Source organism: Panthera pardus, unplaced genomic scaffold (genome assembly GCF_024362965.1).
Source record: "Panthera pardus isolate Hobbes unplaced genomic scaffold, ASM2436296v1 HiC_scaffold_2, whole genome shotgun sequence".
NCBI classification, from domain to species: domain Eukaryota; kingdom Metazoa; phylum Chordata; class Mammalia; order Carnivora; family Felidae; genus Panthera; species Panthera pardus.
Window position 1 is genome coordinate 43562107 of NW_026526765.1, and position 20970 is coordinate 43583076.

Genomic DNA, 20970 nt, shown 5'->3' on the forward strand with positions numbered 1-20970 from the left:
CAGCGCCCCCCACCCCCCCGCCCCGGATTGGTACCTGGAAGAATGAATGAATGCATGCATAAATAAATGAGCGATCAAATGTAAAAACTCCAAAACTAAATCCCCACTGGAGCACAGCAATGGCAGCCTAGGCCCATTTCTGGAACCGGGGGCCTGAGTAGTGATCTGTGGGCAGGACCCCCAGTCATCGTTTTGGAGTTATACTTTTTGTTGTTGCTGTTTGTGTTTCCCAAACACTCCCAGATCGTTTCATTTTAGGGTCTTTAAACCACAGAGTCGGACAGATTCAGTTTCAAGTTTCAGCTTCTCACACACATTGTGAGCTGGGGAAGTTGCACACAGCCTCTCCAAAGAGCAACTTCCTCATCCATTAAATGGAGCTGATGATAATAATGGTAATTGGTAGGGCTGTTGTGAGGACTCAATGAGACAACGTACGATGTCTGGATTATCACACCTACCTGTTATTATAATACTAATATTAGCAGTTAATATCTGGTGCCAATGATAACCCTAGGGGATGCCGCGTTCTGTTGCTGAGGCTCAGATCCCATGACTCACCTCCCCTTCTCCCCCCAGGCAGGCAAGGATGGGCGTACCAGCAGTTGGGCAAGTTGAGGGTGATGCTGGCTTGGGTGCTTGACCCAAACTTCATGTATCCCAGTGTCCCCAGGCAGATGTAGAGGGTGATGACAAGGGACATCCCCAAGTACAGAACAAAAGGAAACTGCTGTGGATCCCTCATCTGATTTTTGAGAGGCAAGACCTGAGGAGAAAGGAGATTGAGAAAGAAAAAAAAAAAATGTAGTAAGAAATGTGGCACCTTGTGAAGGAGTAGGGTTCCCCCACAGACACAGACATCCTTTTCCAGGTGGCCCAGGGTCAAGAAGGGCCACACCCCTTTTTATTTTCTATTTGCTATGGCCAGGAGTGCCCTACTCCATCTAGGCTAGTGAGTAAATTCACATTCAGTCTTCAAGGCTTAGTGTGGTGCATGGAGCAGTTGGTGCCCAGCGGGTAGGTCCTGATTTTCCCTCCCATCAGGAGAAGGTCACATTCTGCACTTCATAAATACTTCTGGATATCTGGAAAAGCTGGCTTCCCTAGAGGGCAACAGGGACCAGTCACGCAGAGCCCTCATCCATCTTACCATACCAACACCTTCAAATGTGAAGATGGCTGTACCAAAGAACAGCAGGAAGGTCTTCCAGCTTGCCATCAAGGGGAGGTTGCTGGGATCTGGAATCTCCTGAAAGGAAGTAGAAGAAGGACCTTCGTTTTGCCATGGCGTAGACGTCATCCCCAAACTTTGCCTGGTAGAGAGTTGGTAGAAAGCTGGTAGAAAGCTGGGCCATACGTGTCATCAACAGAGACACGGTAGCTAGAGATAGCTAGAGATGAATCAGCCTTCCTGTTTTTAAAAGAAGTTCTTTATTTTTTATTGCAGTAAATTATATATGGCCTAAAATTTACCGTTTTATAAACATGTAAGGGTACAATCCAGCGGTATTAAGTACATTCCCACTGAGCTACAACCGTCATCACCACCCATCTCCAGAACTTTTTTATCCTCCCAAACTTAAACTTTGTATTATTCATGAAATAGTAACCCCCTATTGCCCAGCTGCACTCCCCCCCATCACCTCATATAAGTGAAATCATGTATCTGTCTTTTTGTGACTGGCTTATTTCGCTGAGCCCGGTGTCTTTAAAGTTCATTCATGTTGTAGTACAGATCAGAAGTTCATTCCTTCTTAAGGAATACATTGTCTATATTTACCACATTTTGATTTCCCACATCTTTACATGTGGGGAAAGTGGGAGCGAGGGAGGGGAAGGGAGTTGCCCGAGGCTATTTGCAAGTTAGGGGCATGACCCAGATAAGAATTCAGGTCTCCTGTCTTCACGTTCTCCAACGCCTCTTTCTCACCACTGCTCCCAGGGCTGTGCAGTCTAGTAGCTGGTACAGGTGCAGCGGGAATGATTATTCAATAGACTCCTGTGACGGGCAGAACAGTGGCTCTTTCCCAAAGATGTCTATATCCTAGTCCCTGGAAACTCTGAATATGTTACATTACATGGCAAGGGAGCATTAAGTTTTCAGACCGAATTAAGGTTGCTAATCAGCTGACCTTGAAATAAAGAGATTATCCTGGATTATCTGCGTGGGTCCAATGTAATCACAAGGGTCTTTAAAAGTGGAAAAGGGAATCAGAAAACAGAACTAGAGAGATGGCGGCAGGGGAAAGATTCAGCCTTACATTCTTAGCTTTGGAGAAGGAAGGGGGCCATGAGCCCAAGGCATGTGGACAGCCTTTAGAAGCTGGAGCAGGCCAGAAAACAGATTCTCCCCATAAGCTTCCAGAAAGAAACCCAGTCGGGCTGACACCTTGATTTTATTCCAGTGAGACCTACAGAACTCTAAGATAAATTTGTGTTGTTTTGAACGGCTAGATCTGTGATGATTTGTTACAGCAGCAATAGGAAAGTAACATAGCCCCAAAGACTTTCCGATTCAAAGAAATGAAGCTATAATGGTAGAATTTCAGGGCCTGTGTTAATAGCAAAGCATGGGCTTGGGAGGTAAACTGGTTGGAATTCGCAAAAAAATTACTTTCAGATTATCAGTTTCCTTGTCTGTACACTGAGGATAAGGGTAGTACTTGCCAAATAGTATCGTCATAAAGAGTCAATGAGTTAATACATGTAAAGAACCTGGCACCAAGGAAAGAAAATTTCTTTATCATATATGCGTCCCTTGTCAACCTACCATTGTTACAATTTTTGTTGGTTATTTGTTGAGGTTTATCTCCGTAAATGAATGTAACCTCCATGAAGGCAGATAGCCCCATCAGTTTCGCTTACCAGTGAATCCCGGCCCCATTTGCTCAATGCCTGGATCACAGAAGGCGTTCAATAACTAATTGTTGAATGACTCACTGTTACCCAGTGTGACGACAACGACCATGACGAAGATGATGACTAGCTTTTACAGCTCGTGGGGCAGAAGTGTTCACACATGTCCCTTTAGCAGAGGCTGCTCGGAGCAGGTTACCTTCCTCACCTTCACCTGCCCATCATGGTACTCACCTTCCCCAGGTGTCTCACAACCCCCTCCTGCAGTGGTTTCAGGCACAGACCTGAACAATATACTCAAAGATCAGAGCCATGCTCCCCAGCGTGGTGATGTTGGCCAGCGATGAGAAGATGGACAGCAGCTTGAGGTTCTGGATAAACACCAACAGCATCAGGAAGGGCAGGATTGTCAGCATGTAGAAGCGGATGTCCAGGATCGGGGCCAGCACCAGGAACTTCCTGGGTTGGCAGTTGTTGGACGTCATGTGGGCTTCTTCCACCATCTGATGTAGACACAATGCGGGGCAGTGTATTTAGAGTTGCCAGATTAAACACAGGATGCCCAGTGAAGTTTCAACTTCAGATAATAAGCAAATAGCTTTTTAGTAAAAGGATGTCCCGAATATTCCATAGGACATACTCATAGTAAAAAAATAAAAAATATTTGCTGCGTATCTGAAATTCCAATTTAACCGTGTGTTGTGTATTTTTATTTGTCAAATCTGGTAACCTCATCTGTAGTGCCCGTGACTGTCACAATAGGAAACCCTTAGAATCTTAAAATCTCAAAGCTGAAGGGTCCTTTTGTGATCTAACTCAACCTCTTCTTTCCTGCCACATGGTTTCCTTTCATTCACCCAGAGAACAGGAGTTGATAACACAAGAATATCTTCTTTAACTTAAGAGAGCCCTAAAAGTCAGAAAGCTCTGAATACTGAGTGGAATCTATCTTCTTGACTATTTCACGTACCATACTTGGCTGTTTGCGCAAAACTGATTATGCTCCCTCTAGCCCATGAAGCCAAGAAAGAATGCTGTGACTGATTCATAATGCCTCTTGGGAATGCAATGAGGGCAAGATTGCAGCTTGCTTGTCTTATATTTAGTTAGTCACCTTCTGTGTGACAACCCTGCCATACCTGAAGTGAATCTCACCGACACGTTTCAGGCTACAAATTCTCAATTATTTTTGATAGGACATAATTGCAAGCCTCTCCCTCCATTGTGGTTACACTCCTCAGATGTTGCTTTGGCTTCTCAATAGTCCTTTACAAAAGTGATTCCCAGGACTGAGAGAACTCCCAAGTAGTCTGATCGGGGAGTAGAAATGCAGCCACTTTTCTCCCATGATCCAAACACTATACTTTTGCTAAAGAAGCCTTAGGGATGTCTGTTTTTCTCCCACTCTGTCCAGAAGAAGCTTCTTTACCTGTTGTAAATTGTCTGCCATAAACATAAAATAAACACTGCAGAATCCCAGTTGGGTGGTGATTAGTAAGAAGCTGACAGTGTACCTGAGCCAGAAAAGAAGAGACAGAGAGAAAACAAATTACTTTTTAAAAAAAACATTTTTTTTTAACGTTTATTTATTTTTGAGACAGGGAGAGACAGAGCACGAACGGGGGAGGGTCAGAGAGAGAGGGAGACACAGAATCTGAAACAGGCTCCAGGCTCTGAGCTGTCAGCACAGAGCCCGACGCGGGGCTCGAGCTCATGGACCGCGAGATCATGACCTGAGCCGAAGTCGGACGCTTAACCGACTGAGCCACCCAGGCGCCCCAACAAATAACTTTTCTTTTTTTTTTAATTTTTTTTTTCAACGTTTTTTATTTATTTTTGGGACAGAGAGAGACAGAGCATGAACGGGGGAGGGGCAGAGAGAGAGGGAGACACAGAATCGGAAACAGGCTCCAGGATCCGAGCCATCAGCCCAGAGCCTGACGCGGGGCTCGAACTCACGGACCGCGAGATCGTGACCTGGCTGAAGTCGGACGCTTAACCGACTGCGCCACCCAGGCGCCCCACAAATAACTTTTTAAAATGCACTTATTTTTATTTTTTGAAGTGATTATTTCTGTTGTTATTTTTGATATTTTCCTACATTTTTTTATTTTGGAAATTTTCAAGTTCACAGAAACAATTGAGAGACAGGTATAATGAACACTCATATATCCTTTAAACTAAATATACCACTTGTTAACTTTTGGCCTTAACTACATTATATAAATATGTATGTGTATATGAATGTATGCATTCATCCAAACACACACACACACACACACACACACACACACACACAGACACACACTCACACACGCAGTTTTTTCCAGAACCATTTGAAAGTCAATTGCAGATATCCTAACACTTCAACCTTGACTCTCTCAGCATATCCCTCTTAAGATCATAATATCCAGAAAATCAACTTCAATATCCTCAAATACATAGTCCATGATTTAAATAGCTCAATTATCTCCAAAATGTCTTTTATAGCTGTTAGTTATTTTTTGGATTCAGGATCTAATCATGGTTTACCTATTGCATGTGGTTTTGTTTCTAGTGGTTATCCACATAGAACACGCACATTTTTTGGTTTTCCGTGACATTGGCTTTTGGAGAACAGTCCAGGCCAATTGTGTTGTAGAACGGTCCACACTGTGGACTTGGATGATTGTTTCCTCATGATTAGATTCAGGTAAGTATTTTTTCAAGCATAACCCATAGGGATATTTTGTACTTTTTCCATCATATTGGAAACCACATGGTATCCTGTGGCTCCACTGTGGTGAAGGCTGTCAGACCTGTCCCTTGTAGATGTGCATTTCTCTTGTTATAATCCAGAGGTAAAACTGACATGGTATGAATATCCCCTTCCTCTCAAACCAAAGGGTCTTAATGGTCATTGATGATCCTTGTCTGAATCAACTATTTTATCAGTGGTTGCATGGTGATGTTTTTCTAACTCTCATTTTTTCTGAATTCATCAATTGGCATTTAAGAAAGATACATTCTTCCTCTTATTTTGTATCACAAAAAGCTGCACGTTAATTTTTTAAATGTAATGTATCATAATCTTTTATTGTCATTACTCTTTTTGGATTCTTCAATTGTCCCAAATTTGGAGATGCATTCAGCGTGGGATGGCTGCGGACCTTAGATCAGTTTAGAGCAGTGGTTTGCCAAGCTGCTCTGTAGTACCAATTGTATCAGAATTGCCTGAGGTTTATGCAAAAAATACAGATTCCTGGCTCTCATATCAGCTTATCAAATCAGAAGCTCGGTGGCATCATGTGAGACCAGAACAGAGATGTTCTCTCTCTCTTTATTATGGAAATTTTCAAACACATGCAAAAGCAATGACAATAATCCACTGACTCCTCGTGTGCCCCTTCCAGCTTCAATACTTATTAATTTTTTGCCAGTCCTCTTCCATCTATCCCTTTACCCCTACCACACACATGCTTATTTTGTTGGAGTATTTGTAGCAAACTAGAGAACTTAAGGCACTTCATCTGTAAATAATTCCATATGCAGCTCTTATGGACAAGGACTTTAAAAAAAAAAAAAAAATATATATATATTCATATCAAATGTGCCATTATCATCACTTGCAAAATTAATAATAATTTCTTTATGTCATTTAATAACAGCCCACATTCAGATTTCTCCAATTGCCTCAAAACCATCTATTTTACCAATGATTTATTCATTTATGTTTTGGAGAGAGAGAGAGAGAGAGAGAGAGAACTTGAGTGGTAGAAGGAGAGGTAGAACTGGAGGCTGATGTGGGCCTTGGTCTCACAAACCATGACATCATGACCTGAGCCAAAATCAAGAGCCAGACGTTTAACTGACTGAGCCACCCAGGCGCCCCTTCCGTCTCATTTCTAAACAAGTCTATTCATTGCATTTCGTTACTATGTCTCTTAAGTTTTTAGAACCGCTATATTCCCTTTGCTCTGCTTTCTTTTATTCCTTGTAACTTTTAACTTTTTGGTGGGGGTTGAAGACACCAGAGAATTTATCCTATAGTATGTTTCACTTACTAGATTTGGTTGACGACTTCTTCATAATGTCAGTTATCATATTTCTCCATCCCCTGTGTTTCCTGTGAACTGATATTAGATCTAACAGCTTGACTAGATTGAGAGTCTTTCTTTATTGCTCTGCTAAGCATATTTCCAGGTCCCCACTATATCCCATTATAAGACACATTGTGTCTGGTTATCTCATTTCTAAACATGAGATGCTAAGATTAATACCTGGGACCAGGTGGTGTCAGTGTAGCCTTTCTTTATAAAGTTTCCCAGTTACCTTTCACCTAATGGCTTGAGCATCCATTGATGATTGTTGCCTACATCAAGTTCCTAGGTATCCCTTTTGCACACGAAAAATTACAAATCATTGCTTAAGATATTTTCCCAACTCTTTTGCAGTTACTGGGGCTCTAGAGAAATGGTGCATGGAATGGGTGGAAGCTAGGTGTTCTGGATTCTAGTTCTTGCTCTGCCACTAAATTCCTAGGTAACATTGGGCACTTTTATTGCCCTATCTGGGCTTTATGGTCCTCCACTGAATTGCCTGGATACGATGGTCTCTAAGGATGCTTCTTACTCGAAAATTTTATTTGGGGTGTCATCAGAAACATAAATCTTGGTGAGAAAGGGTGAGCAATTGTGAGTCATTCATTATTACTGCCCCATGACCTCACCTGTCTGATCATTAGAGTGACTCCTGGTCAAGAGAGCGATGACCTACTGAGAGTCCCAAGAGAGGGGCTGAAGAAGGGATCTTGGCAGCCACAATACTGACTCACTACCTCCGGAAGGGCTCTGCTGGGAAAGGCTGAAATGTTAGGTTTGGGTCGAATTTCCGCACAACCACTATCTTATATCTATTTGTGGACGTGTTATTTTTTTTCCTTATGAGCCTTGGTCATCTCATATTTCCAGGACAATAAAGACCCACCCTGCCTACCTACAAGGTTGTGGAGATGATCAGAGGAGCTAAGACACAGAAAAACATCTTGTGTACCAGGCACTTTCATCAAGCAAGGGACAGCCTGAATGCTCACCATTAAGGGAAGGCTTCAATGAAACTATGGCACACATCCCCACTGAGGAACATTGTGAACCTTAAAAAATAATCAGGTAAGCCTGGGACCATCTTAAGCTGCCACAGGACGCCATGGAGTTGATGCCAGTGTTGAAGCCTGGAGACAAGCCCAGGAAAGCAACATGGTACACCATGACACCACCCCTCCCCCACCGCCCCTAGAGACAGCTCCTGTCCTCAGGTTGGCCACAGCTGCTCGTATTTAGCCCCAGTTGGTGATGCCAAGAGAGGGAAGGTCTTCATTGTTGGGGGGCCAGGTCCAAACAGGAGCTTCACAGATGTGCACACCATGGATCCGAGAACATACCAGTGGGATTTAGCCACCGTGGAGGGCCTTTTGCCCGGTTACAAGCATGCCAGTTTTGCTCCCTCTTGGGCACCTCATACATAGCATCTGGGTGTTTGGAAGTGCTGACTAGTCAGGAAATCAAAATTACCTGTAAGTTCTGAATCCCGAAACTAGGACTTGGACCATGCCAGAGGTGACCAGCCCCCTGCCATCCCCAAGAACATTCCACACATCATCTATAGCCATCGGAAACCAGCTGTATGTCTTTGCAGGTAGAGAGAGATGTGCCCAGCCCGTGCGGGATGTGAATGTTGTGCCCAGCCCATGCGGGCTGCATATGTTGAAGGCAAACACTGTGACTTGGTCACAGACAGAGACACTTGGAAAACCTCCATCCCCCTGGCATGGTCATGTGGTGGTGGCAGCACGGACAAAGCTCTTCATCCATAGCAGCTTAGCAGGGGACAAATTTTATGATGATCTCCATTGTCTTGATATAAATGACAGGAAGTGGCAGAAGCTAAGTCCCACTGGGGCACCTCCCAGAGGCTGTGCTGCCCACTCAGCTCTACATATCCTAGAGGGATGACTCCCACAGGAGCACTGGATACCATGTATCAGTATCACATAGAAAAGTAGCACTGGACCTTGCTTAAATTTGACAATTTTCTCCCCTTGGACCACTGGATCATTCCATGTGTGTCATTCCATGGCCAGGGACTTCTGAGAAAGAAGATTCAAATTCTGTCGTTCTAAACTGTGATACTCAGCAAGGGGATTCCACCGACCAAGGAGTGACCCCTGGTGGTGATTCACGTGACAAAAGCCATACTGGTACATGCTTCCTTTTGTGTTTGGCAGGATGAATACGGAAGGGGAAATATACGGTGATTGTACTGTGACTGTAGTTGAGTAACAAATCCCACGTTTTTATTAAATCACAAAAAATAGGTATAATCAGGTAGATGTCTATGTCTCAGCGTGGAGAGAAATTAGCGACATGTCATTAGATGAAAGAGTAAATTTCCAAAAAAAAAAAAAAGTTCTACTGTAAAAGAAAATGCAAAATGCAATCTACATTTCCACTCACACACGTGTATTCATGCACATGCAGAGAAAAAGTCCAGAGGGATATTTACTACCTAGATGTATCAGTGGATACGTATTGGATGAAGAGCAAGATGGGGCTGGAGTTCTCAGGGAAGGTTCCCTGGGTTGTTTGGTGGTTTGTAAGAACACATTCTTACAAACTGTGTAACTAAAAATAAAGGAAGATCAGGTGAGGATTATCATTGTTATTACTACGCCCACCACTACCAGTAGGACAGCAACGACTACTACCTGCCCCACACCGAGTGGGTCCTCAGCCAGGCGTTTGGGCAGGTTTCTAGGCTGTACATCATGGCCTCTCCATAGTTCACAAAAGTCTTTTGCCATCTAGGGAAAGGACAAGAATGTGTAACTGGAACCGTTTGTGTTAAAGGTACAATTTACTCCCAAAGTGAGTCATTGTTATATATTTGTGTGCTAACATGGAACATCCTGGGAATTTCCCAGTAATAGTATTAACGAGCTATTTTATAATACACTTTAAAAGCTTTCAGGAGTCTGCCTTTTCTTCTTTTTTGTAGTTGTCTTTGAAACAGAATTTTTTTTAATGTTTATTTTTGAGAGAGAGAGACAGAGTGTGAGCAGGGGAGGTACACAGAGAGAAGGAGACACAGAATCCGAAGCAGGCTCCAGGCTCTGAGCTGTCAGCACAGAGCCGGATGCAGGGCTTGATCCCATGAATTGTGAGATCATGACCTGAGCCGAAGTTGGACGCTTCACTGACTGGGCCACCCAGGCGCCCCTATAGTTGTCTCTTTAAACGCTAATATTTAAGTGAAAGAAAAATTTTAACTTAACAGTAGCTGTGCATTGACTTAGGTCTGCAAACCAGGAAAGCAAGGACATGAAAGGTGTGAGGTGTGCAAGCCTAGTTAGGGGGAGGAGGAAATAGGGGCAGAGGGGGTGCGGGTATGGCTAAGCCAGTAATGGTCTTTTCTGGACTTTATTCCTTCCTTCCCACTGCTGAGGATGTTGGGACATTTGAGGTGCCTGCCTCAGACCAGATCCCATGCAAACGTGGTACTTAGGCTTTTGCCCAGCACCCCTGTAGGATGTGACACCCAAGTTCCAATCTGTCTTGTCCCTCTTCCCTAGGTGGCCCTTCCTAAGGGCAGGGAAGGCCCTACTGAGGAACCATCTCTAAGCAAGTGGGAGCAGCAGGTAGCCAAGGAACGGATCCTCAGTGCTAACTGCATGACTGAGGGGAGTAGCTGGGAAAGGGCAGGAGACCAAGACTTGGGTCTTGGGTTTAAATCCCAACACACCCCCTCAGATGGCCAGGAGACCTTGAGCAAGTCTCTTTAGACTTCTGAGCCTCAGTGTTTTTCACACGCAGTCTGGGGTTGGGGGAAGGGACAGGGACAGATGAATGTGGAGATGCTTTGGAAACATGGCTCGATCCTTATTTTTATTATTGCTCATTGTGCTTGGCATTCCAAATACAAATGAGGTCACACTGCATAGGAGTGGCAAACGTATTAGTCTGAGGGTTACAAATTCAAAGGTATGGGGCCAGACAGGTATCAGTAATATGGTGAGAGGGGCTGGTGCACCAGAAGGGGGAACACTGGAGACAGTAGCAATACCACCGTCTGTTCTGAAAGTGATTTTTTTTTTTTTTTTGAGAGAGAGAGGGTGCAAGTGAGCGAGGGGCAGAGAGAAAAAGAGAGGGAGGGAGAGAGATAAGCAGGGTCACCTGAAGCGGGACTTGAACTCACAAACCGTGAGATCACAACCTGAGCCAAAGTCAGATGCTTAATCAACTGAGCCACCCACGTGCCCAAAGAGGGATTGTTTGGGATTTGGTGCCCCCTGAGAAATGAAGGAATGAGACCCCGGAAGTGCCAGATTGTCTAATTGGCAAGGAGAAGGTGGAATTTGCTTTTTTTTTTTTTCCAATGTGAAATCTCCAGGCCAAAACAAATCAAAAACTGGAAAGCTCTTAGGCCATCAGTCTGTCACCTCTATATTAGAAAAAAAAAAAGAAAAACAAGTCATAAAAAAAAAAAATCAGAAAAAGGCTATCGTGAATGGCTGAGTTTCACCATGTCAGAAACCTACATGGTGATATAATTGTCCCAGTAGGCTTGAGGGGAGAGAAGATACGCAAAACGGTTAGAGTGGGGTCAGATCAGACCGGCCTTCGAAGACGGGCTCTGCCATGTGACCCTGAGCCAGGCATTCAACTCAACTGAGTCTCAGTTTACTCATCTGTGAGATGGGAATAATAATAGTGCCTGCCATAGAGGTTTACTGTAAAGAGTAAATAAAAGGCTCGTTAAAGCTCTGGCCATGTACCCGGCACGTGTAATTGGGCAATACATTTAATTGCTGAATAAGTTAAGTGCTCTTAAAAGTGTTTTGCGAGCTGGAAAGTGGCCTACAAGTTACGTGTGACTCATGTATGCTCCAGATACACCTATTTGGGTTTGATAATTTGGCTTTATGAGGAGTTTCAGTTGATGTCTCTCTCTACTCTGACCCGGGGGGAGTTTCTGATCTTGGGAGCCCCTAAGTGCTGCAGACAGAGAACCACCAGGCAGGTGGCTATAAGGAATTACTAATTACCCTCGGCTTGTTGGTTTATAAATACAAAACTCTCCGCATTGTTTGTGTTCATTGTATTTGACTTCTGTTTCAGGATTTTTTTTTTTTTGCATCGAGATTTCAAATATGTAAACACTGAGTATTGTATGTATGCTTTATTAATGACCGGGGCCACTGCGAACTATTCATTTCAACTATGCTTTTTGCTCTTACTAAATTGTCCCCAAAGAGGCTTACCTAGAACAAATCACCCTTACATGGTGTGTGTCTTGGGGCTGGGGGAGGCTGGGCAGGAGGAGATACGAAGGAAGGAAGGACATCCTAAGTCTCTTGCATATTTATGGCAGTGTTTAGAGCATGCTGGCATCTTTTATCACTTTTGATCTTGCCAGGTACGGATAGTTAGGGTCAAAGGGTACAGGAACTTGACAAAGTCTTCCAGCAGGTTGGCAGAGCTGGGCCTGGACTTACTTAGGAGTTTCCAGTTGGGACTTTCTCATCCTCTCCACCAGCTCTATAGAATCTACGGCAGCAGGTGCAGTGGCTGGAGAAGTGGCCGGTCAACTGGGTCAGTGGTCAAAGGAAACTTAACACAGATGGGGCCTGACACGGGGGTGAGGGAGAAGCAGGATTCTCACCTCTGACTGAGGTGATGGGCGCAGTTCAACAGGATGACCATGCAGTGCACGGTGAGGACCCCAATGCCCAGCAGGCTGATGGGACCCACCTGGAAGGGAAAAAGAAGTGGGGACAGTGAGCCATAGACTGATCATTCCTATAACTGGCCCTCTCCCAGTCTGGGTGTTGGGCCCCTCTCATCATAAAGCTGCCTCTGGGATGCAAGTCCCTGCCTGAACGTCCTTGTGCCCCAGACACTCTAGTTCTTCTAGAACACCTCTTAGCATCACTGCAAAGTGACGGCCCAGTCTCTACTAGGATACTGCCCGTGACTATTCCACCACCTCCACAGACAGCCCATGCTTTTCCTCATCTGCCTTGAGTTCTGCCTTCTAGATCCCTCATTCCTTTTTCACACCCCGGCCCTCACCTCCTCCAAGATACTTGAAGACCAAGGTTCCTCTTATGACTGGGTGCTCTTCCTCCAGCATAGAGTTGTCAACAGGGGCATTAGTGATATTTTCCAGGTGAGCCTTTGTTGTGGAGGCCCTGCTTGCATTGTAGGGTGTTCAGTACGTTACGTGGCCTCTATTCAAGGTGTCAGTAGCACTCTCTCTCCCCATGAGTTGTGACAGCTTAGACACTGTAAATGTCTTGGGGGGTGTATGTGCAAACGTGTCCCCAGTCAAGAATCATTGCCCCAGTATGTCTGATTTGTCATTAATCCTTTTATTTTTTTAAAGATTGTATATATTTAAGGTGTACAACATGATGATTTGACATACATCTACATAGCAAAATGATTACTACAGTCAAGCTAATAAAATCTTATTCTCACATAGTTTCTATTTTTTATTTGTGTGATGAGATTAAAAAACAGAGCTAGCTCATTGTTAATTCTAATCTCCCAGATATAATCAGAAGGGCATAAAGAAGGATTCTTTCACCTCCTCTGTGGTGGACACTTGTGCCTTTATAGATATGACCTGATGTAACATTATCACAAAGAAACAAATGAGAGATCAAGAACACCACTAGATTTCACTAGAATTCACTAGATTTCACCAGCCTCCGTATAAGGGAGACTTCCTTTGATCTCGTTTACTTGCACATTCCGAGGACATAAGAATGCACATAGTAGGTGCCCAATATGCATTTCTTAAATGAATCATGGTCAGAAGTTCTGGTGGGAGTTGGGGGGGGGGGCGGAGAAATAACCTAATGACTCTTGGGAGGCAAAAATCAGAGGATAAAAGAGCTAACAGCAAATACCACACTGACAAAGGCAGTTTGCCTGAGGGCCATGTGGTAATAATACTCTTCAGAAGTTCTAGAACCCTGAGGATTTCAAAGGGGGAGAGTCTCATCTCTGGGTTGGAACTGCGCCAGATTGGAAGTCATATCAGAAGGAGCCAGGGTCTTGATATGCCTTCTTTTGACATGGGGACCACTAACCAGGCCTGGGAGAGAAGGAGGAATTAGCATCATCTAAAAGGAAATTGTATACTTGGCCAATTCAATAGACATGAATTGGGACTTCCTGTGTTCCTGTCTCTATAGCAGGTTTTGTGAGGAGCTGTAAAAATACATCAGAAAGTTCCTGCCCTCAGAGCTTTCAGGGAAGTGAGGAAGGTAGGTATACTAAAAAATTATATCTCCTCTTTGTGAGTGCTGTAAGGATTCCAGGTGAGGTAGATAGAAGTTCTAGAAAAACACAAGGTGAAGGTGGCATTAATTTTAATAGGAAAAGGTAAAGTTTCACAGAGGAGGCAGATTTCGAAAGGCAGAACCAAGGGAGAAGGAACAGCACAAGCAAAGAGACAGAGGTGGGGTGACACAGGGTGTCAGGGGACTGGTGAAGCCTTCATCATCCTCGTCTTTCAAGCCATGTTCTCACAGCCACTATAATGGTGTGAAACAAGAGCTCACACTCACGTATCTGCAGGGACCAGGCTACTAAGGTAAATGAGTGAAATGGGCTGGATATAGTTCTAGGGAGTGGGGAGGACTGTGGCAAAGTAGCTTGTGTGCCAGTGTGTGAGGATGGTGGGTCTTTAAGAATAGCAGTGGTTTGGGGGAGTTGTATGAAGCAGTTCAAAAGGTACAAGCCTCCAGTTAGGAGATGAACAGGTACTGGGGATGTAATGTGCAACATGATGACCATAGCTGACACAGGTGTATGGTATGCTTGCTTGAAATTTGCAAAATAGATGACATATAATATATATACATACACATGAAGAGATGATGTTAACTAAACTTATTGGAAGCATTTTTCAATATACATATGTGTCATTATGTGGTACACCTTAAACTTGTAGGGTACTCTGTGTCATTTATATCTCAATAAAACTGGGGGGACAAAAAAGAGTAATGGCCTGTCCCCTCCAGCCGCACTCCATTTGACTCCGCTGGATTGATGCCAAGAAGCACATTTCCTATTGCAGAGGGTATCCCCAAACTGCCCATTGATAAACAGTGCAAAGACCTTAGGGGCATACTACCTCACCCCCCCCCAAACAGTGGGTAAACCTAGTTTCCATCACACAGACCCCTCTTACCAATAAGCCGGCATTTTTCATGGCCAGGGGAAGCCCCAGGAGTCCTGTGCCAATGTTGCATTTCAGTAAATGGATCAAAGTTTGCATTCTCCTGCAGGGAAGAGTGGGGAGACAAGAGGGTTAGTGGGTGGGAAAGGTGATCCAAAGCTCAGGCTCCTTCCAGCATCTTCAGCACCTGCCACCCTTTGGGAGGAGGGACAAAACCCGATGAGGTGAACTCTGGAACATCTGATCCAGGGCTGGTGCTAGTTTAGGTGACTCAACACATACTTAACCCACAATAGGCTCGAAAGAAAAGGTTGACAATTGCTACCATTCTGGATAAGCCCCTAGTACCAGTTTATTCATTAATTCATCTAATGATTTCTTTCAGTTTATTCACTAAAATAATTAAAAAAAATTTTTTTTAACGTTTATTTATTTTTGAGACACAGAGAGACAGAGCATGAACAGGGGAGGGGCAGAGAGAGAGGGAGACAAAGAATCTGAAGCAGGCTCCAGGCTCCGAGCCATCAGCCCAGAGCCCGACGTGGGGCTTGAACTCACGGACCGCGAGATCGTGATCTGAGTTGAAGTCGGACGCTTAACCGACTGAGCCACCCAGGTGCCCCTAAAATAATTTTTATTGAGACCTACTAGGCCTTGGCATCTAGATGGACAATGAAATAATTAATGACTTTCTTAATTTATAGAGTAATTATTGGTGCCAGTTTATTTATTAATTCATTCACTAGAAAAAAAAACATAACTTCTCCTGCTATGTGGAGTATTTACTGGTTCTAGTTCATTCCTTCATCCGTTTACTTAACCAATATTCCTGTGAACTGTTCCATGCTCTGCATTGGATGCAATTTAATAACAATTGTTATTGTGCATACAGAACGCTAACTATGTGTCTTACAGGGTGCTGGGTACCAGGGTTCTAAATGCTCTCCATGCCTGTGCTGGCAGTTTCTGCTAAGGTACCACCCATTCACTGCGGGGGGTGGGGTGGGGGGGTGGAAGGTGGGGCAGGATCATGAGAAGAGAATCAAGAAGGAACTGAAATGAAAAGCTGAGTGCAAGAGCAATGAACTCAGAGGTAAGGAGCACTGATTTCTGAGTTCTAGCTCTGCCATTAACCTACGAAATTTGGTTACTACTTTGGAAAGACCCTTAGCTGCTTACATCTTCTGTTTCTTCATATGCCAAAAAAGAAAGATAGAGGGAATAATTATTGCCCTGCCTACCTCCCAGGGAAGTGGTAAGAATCAGAAGAGGTAATGACATGATGAATCTTGGAATCATGAAGTGCTTCTAAGATGTGAGGCATCATCACCATCACCACCGCCATCATCATCACCATTCTCGTCCTCATCAGCGACACTACCGCCTTTGGTCTGACGTTATGGTGCCTACCTGCTAGAAGGGCCTCCTTGAAGGGGAAGTAGAGCTGGGTGGATAGAAAACAGGTAAGAAAGGGCTGGTTGAAGCAGGTGAACGTGTCCCTTCCTTGTAGAATATGGTGCCTTGAGGAGGCCTTTGGAGGTACCTCCTTGTGCAGTCTTGGAACTGTCTAGAGGCAGCCTAGCATGGTCACACAGCAAGTCCCTTAGAGTCTGTGCTCATGTCTCTAGGTCTTTGTCTCAGTGGTTAGGGAGTCAGGGCCAGTTCAATACCGACCTGGGAGAGGGTTGGGACCCCCCTCCCCCCGACTTCTTGCGTCTTCATTAGTTCAGTCTATTCACCTGAGGACGGTGGGGGGGGGGCACCTGTTATACGTTCACTTCCAAGAGGCCATTTTTATAACCTTGATTTCTTGATAACTGCAGTCATTGGAAAATATGTCAAAGCAAAAAGCAAAACAAAACACCACTTTTTATCTTTCATCAATTACTTGATGGTAGGGTCTCCAAAAGATGTGCTCTGTCTCCCCGCTTCCTGCCCTCCGTCCTTCCATCTCCCATTTCTTTCCTACGGCAGCATCTTGTCCAAGTTGAATCAGATCTCTTGGAAAAAGTGAGACCAACTTTTGGAGAAACGATGTGCCCTAGCTAACAGTATTCTAGATCAGGGACTTGGAGAGTAAAATACATGTTGGGATTTTTAAAAGCATAACTTTATTTTTCCTTGAAAAATGATACATTGCCCTTATAAAAACAAAATAGTGAAATTCCACTAACTGGAAATAACCACTGTTAGTATTTTGGCTAACATTCCTCTGGGCATTTCTGTCTGTTTTGAAATGCACTCAAGTTTACACAAGGAGAGCCGTTATAATACTGTATCCTATATTAATTTTATGAATAGTGAGTCCTTCACGCTTTCCACCAACATAGGCTTTCTTCATCACTTGTAATGGCTGTGTATATAGGTATCACATCTTATTTAAATAATCTCCTATTGTTTCCAAACTGTCAATATTATCATTGGTGCTTCAATAAAATTATCATGCACACTTGTGTTATTATCTCATTCGGAAAAATCCCTAGAAGTGGTATTTATCCATCAAAGGATATACTTATTTATATCTACACTTAAAAATACCTAAGTAACACACAGTAGGAAACTCAAAAGGTAAAACAAAAACGAGAACCAAGAAACCTTACATAGTGCATATAAATCTCTCTGCCTCTCAGTTTCCCAATTCTTTTACCCCTAAGGAGCCACTGCAGCCAGTTGTGTGTGTGTGTGTGTGTGCATGTGTGTACTTCCAAAGGAAGCATATACCAAATAAGTATTTGCATGGTTTATTTTAAATTTATTTATTTAAATTCAAGTTAGTTTACATACAGGGTAGTATTAGTTTCAGGAGTAGCATTTGTATGTTTTATATAAATACGTGTTAGGATTTGACATACAACATTGCTATCGGGAAAGGTCCCAGCTTAATTCTTCCTAAAAGGTCTAGAGGAAGGACATTTCCTGACATCCTTATCAACACTGGGTACGGTCACTTACAACCTCATTATGCCCAAGGTTATTATCTGATCTGATTAGTAGATAAGAGTCTAACTGGCAATAAAGTTCTAAGAAAAAGTTCCATGTGTCTGAGTTTATAGCAGTGAAAGTAGGGACATGGGGCCAGGAGGGTTTATAGGGGAGAGGGAGGAAGAGAATAAATACTAGTGGATGTAGCAAGAGAGGAGAGCAGAGGAGACTGGAAGGGTGAGCAGCCAGCCTACGACAGAAAAGCGTTCCTAGAATCAAGCTCATGCTGGGGATGGCTCCTCTATCTGGGTTCTCGGTGACAACCAGGAAGCACATGTAATACCCAGAGCCGCACGGATCAACCTTCTTAGTTTCTGCTTTCATGTTTCCTCCACGCGTCTCCTGTTCCATGAGGGTACAGGTGTTAGGAAGACAGAAGTGGGCAGATGTGGCCCAGAGCTGTGAAGGCAGCCGCGCTTGACCTCAGATCTAGAAGGGCAGGACAGCCACTTACGATAAGCCGCTGGCTTCCTCAGCAGGATGGACGTTCTCTGCAGTGACATTGCTGTTCCTCTCCAAAAGTGACTTGGACCCATCATCCAAGGAGCTGTGGAAGTCCCTTCCAAGCAGTGACATCTTCAACAAGGTGGGACGGGGGTGGCAGCTCAGGGGAAAGGCCTGTAACAGCCTTGAACCAGCCTCCCATGGGTTTTTCTCCAGAGAAACCAGGGCTGCAGGCCCAAGACACTGGTTCCCGTTTCCCGAGGGTGCCTGACCCAGACTGACGCCCAAGTGTGCGGATCAGTGGAGCGCTGGTGGCAGGAGAAGCTGATGTTGACTGGGCCTCACCTGGCTTTGGGGGCACTTATGAGAGTCTCATCTCGGCATGACCCTCAGTGCCCTTCACGATCGGTCGGCCACACGCCAGGACTCCTCCGGGCTTCCGGTCCCTCCCAGTTCAGCCCTTAACGCTATAGGGCAAAGTGAACAGTGTGCCCGGGAGGAGGAAGGCACCATTGAACTGCAGGTGCCTGGATGTGGGGCCAGGCTCCACGCCCGTCTACCTCTGCGAGGAGGAGGCCAGAGCTACCTCACAATGGAGGCTGCCCAGCCAATAAGGATGCAGTCCCAGGATGCAGGTGTGGCCCAACCCAGGGCGGGAGTGAAGAGTGGCTCTTCCCGGGCCCCAGTGCTACCTGCTCAGAATTCCTGTACAGGAAGGGTGTGTGGATTGCGCCTATTTGGAAGGGAGTACAAAAGTAAACTTAAAAAAAAAATCATTTACTCAATAATATCTATCTGTCTATTAAAATATATCTATTGGGCATCTAAGATATACTAGGCACTGTTCTGCCTGCTGGGAATACATTAGGGTAGAAACATACTACAATCTCTGCCCTCATGGGACTACAGTCTAGTGAGGAGACAGATAATAAATATATCAAGTATGTATTGTTGGTAATAAGTACTATAGAGAAAAATGATGCAGTAAAGGGGAATGGGAAGGGCTGGCTGGGGGGAGGGTTGCAATTCTTTTTTTTTTTTTTTTAATAAGTTTAAAAAAATGTTTATTTATTTTGAGAGAGTGTGCATGCGTGAGTGGGGGCGAAAGAGAGGGGGAGAGAGAGAATCCCAAGCAGGTTCTGCGTTGTCAGCACAGAGCCGATATGGGGCTCAAACTGACAAATTGTGGGATCATGACATGAGCCGAAATCAAGAGTCAGATGCTTAACCAACTGAGCCACCCAGGCTGCCAACCCTGGGGGGGTTGCAATTCTAGAGTGGGTGGTCAGAGCCTCACTGAGAAAGTGACACCTGGGTAAAGGGCCAAACGGGATGAGGGAGCACGCCTCATGTATGTCTTGGGTGCGAAACTTAAAGCAGAGGGTAGAGTAAGTACAAAGGTCCTGAGGCAGGAGAGGGCCTGGGTGTTTTGGGAATGGTAGGAAGGCCATGTGGCTGGCTCAGCATGCACAGAGGAGAGGGGAGATGAGTAGAGTGGGCATATGTCTGGTTTGCCCAGGACTGTGTTGGTGTGTGTTTATTGCCTGGACATAATTACTAACAGTGCCTCTTTTCTGGTTTGGATGAGAAATTACACGGTCACACCAGAGATGCACTGAACGTAAGTGGAAGTAATGGAAGGGGGTGGAATGGGACGGGCAGGAACTTGTAGGCCACTGTAATGCCTTTAATTTTTACTCTGAGATGAGGAATCATGGAGGGTTTGAGAAGGGAAGTGATGTGACTTGCATTTTAACAGGATCTCTCCAGGCCATTTGTTGGGAGCAGATGGAAGGAGGGCAAGGGCCAAAGCGGGGAGATAATTAGGAGTCCACTGCAATGAGCCCGGTGCTAGTCAACAGTGCGGTTTAGACCAGGGAGGTAGCTAAGGGATGATAAGTGCCTGAAGTCTGGGTACTTTTATTTTTATTTAATTTTTTAAATGTTGATTCATGTTTGAGAGAGAGTGTGAGTGGGGGGAGAGGCAGAGAGAGAGGGAGACAGAGGATCCGAAGTGGGCTCTGCGCTGACAGCAGAGAGCCCGATGCAGGGCTCGACCTCACAAGCCGTGAGATTGTGACCTGAGCTGAAGTTGTGCTCACCCAGCTGAGCCACCCAGGCACCCCAGTCTGTGTACTTTTAGAGGATGTGCTGATGGGTGTGAAGAAGGGGTATAGAAGGGTATAGAAGGAGGGGAAGGGTCAAGAGGACCTCAAATTTTGACACAACGGGAAGGAAGGAGTTGGGGCACGCAAGCCTTGTCTCGAAGACGCACTTGCAGGCACGCTGTACTTGGCTTGTTCATTCGCGATGGTCTAGACAGGCTATGTATGAAGATCATGGCGGCCAGGTGCTGCCCATGGCAACTGGGTATGGCCGCAAAATCGACTCTTAGGGCTTCTCCCTTCCTCTGAATGTCGAATGAGACTTCTCCTTCCTCTGATGCGCTAAAGGCTTGTTCTC

At 44.8% G+C, this 20970-nt stretch overlaps 1 protein-coding gene and 1 pseudogene across 3 annotated transcripts in view; one reads left to right on the top strand and one right to left on the bottom strand.

The window, feature by feature from the left end:
• The window catches only part of SLC36A3 (solute carrier family 36 member 3), a 28407-nt gene extending 7437 nt beyond the window's left edge, over positions 1-20970 (bottom strand). The window contains exons 1-8 of one of the 3 annotated variants that reach the window (XM_019464470.2): positions 18518-20959; positions 15094-15184; positions 12553-12641; positions 9599-9694; positions 4286-4370; positions 3141-3359; positions 1151-1249; positions 600-766 (exon numbers count right to left, since the gene is read on the bottom strand). In XM_019464470.2, the coding sequence (XP_019320015.2) occupies positions 600-766; positions 1151-1249; positions 3141-3359; positions 4286-4370; positions 9599-9694; positions 12553-12641; positions 15094-15184; positions 18518-18639 (968 nt within the window). In that variant the 5' untranslated portion in view covers positions 18640-20959. Of the gene's footprint in view, positions 1-561; positions 767-1150; positions 1250-3140; positions 3360-4285; positions 4371-9598; positions 9695-12552; positions 12642-15093; positions 15185-18517 lie in introns of all 3 variants that reach the window. The other 2 variants (XM_053907045.1, XM_053907046.1) reach the window with 2 other exon arrangements.
• LOC109275983 (rab9 effector protein with kelch motifs-like) lies at positions 7499-9928 on the top strand (annotated as a pseudogene).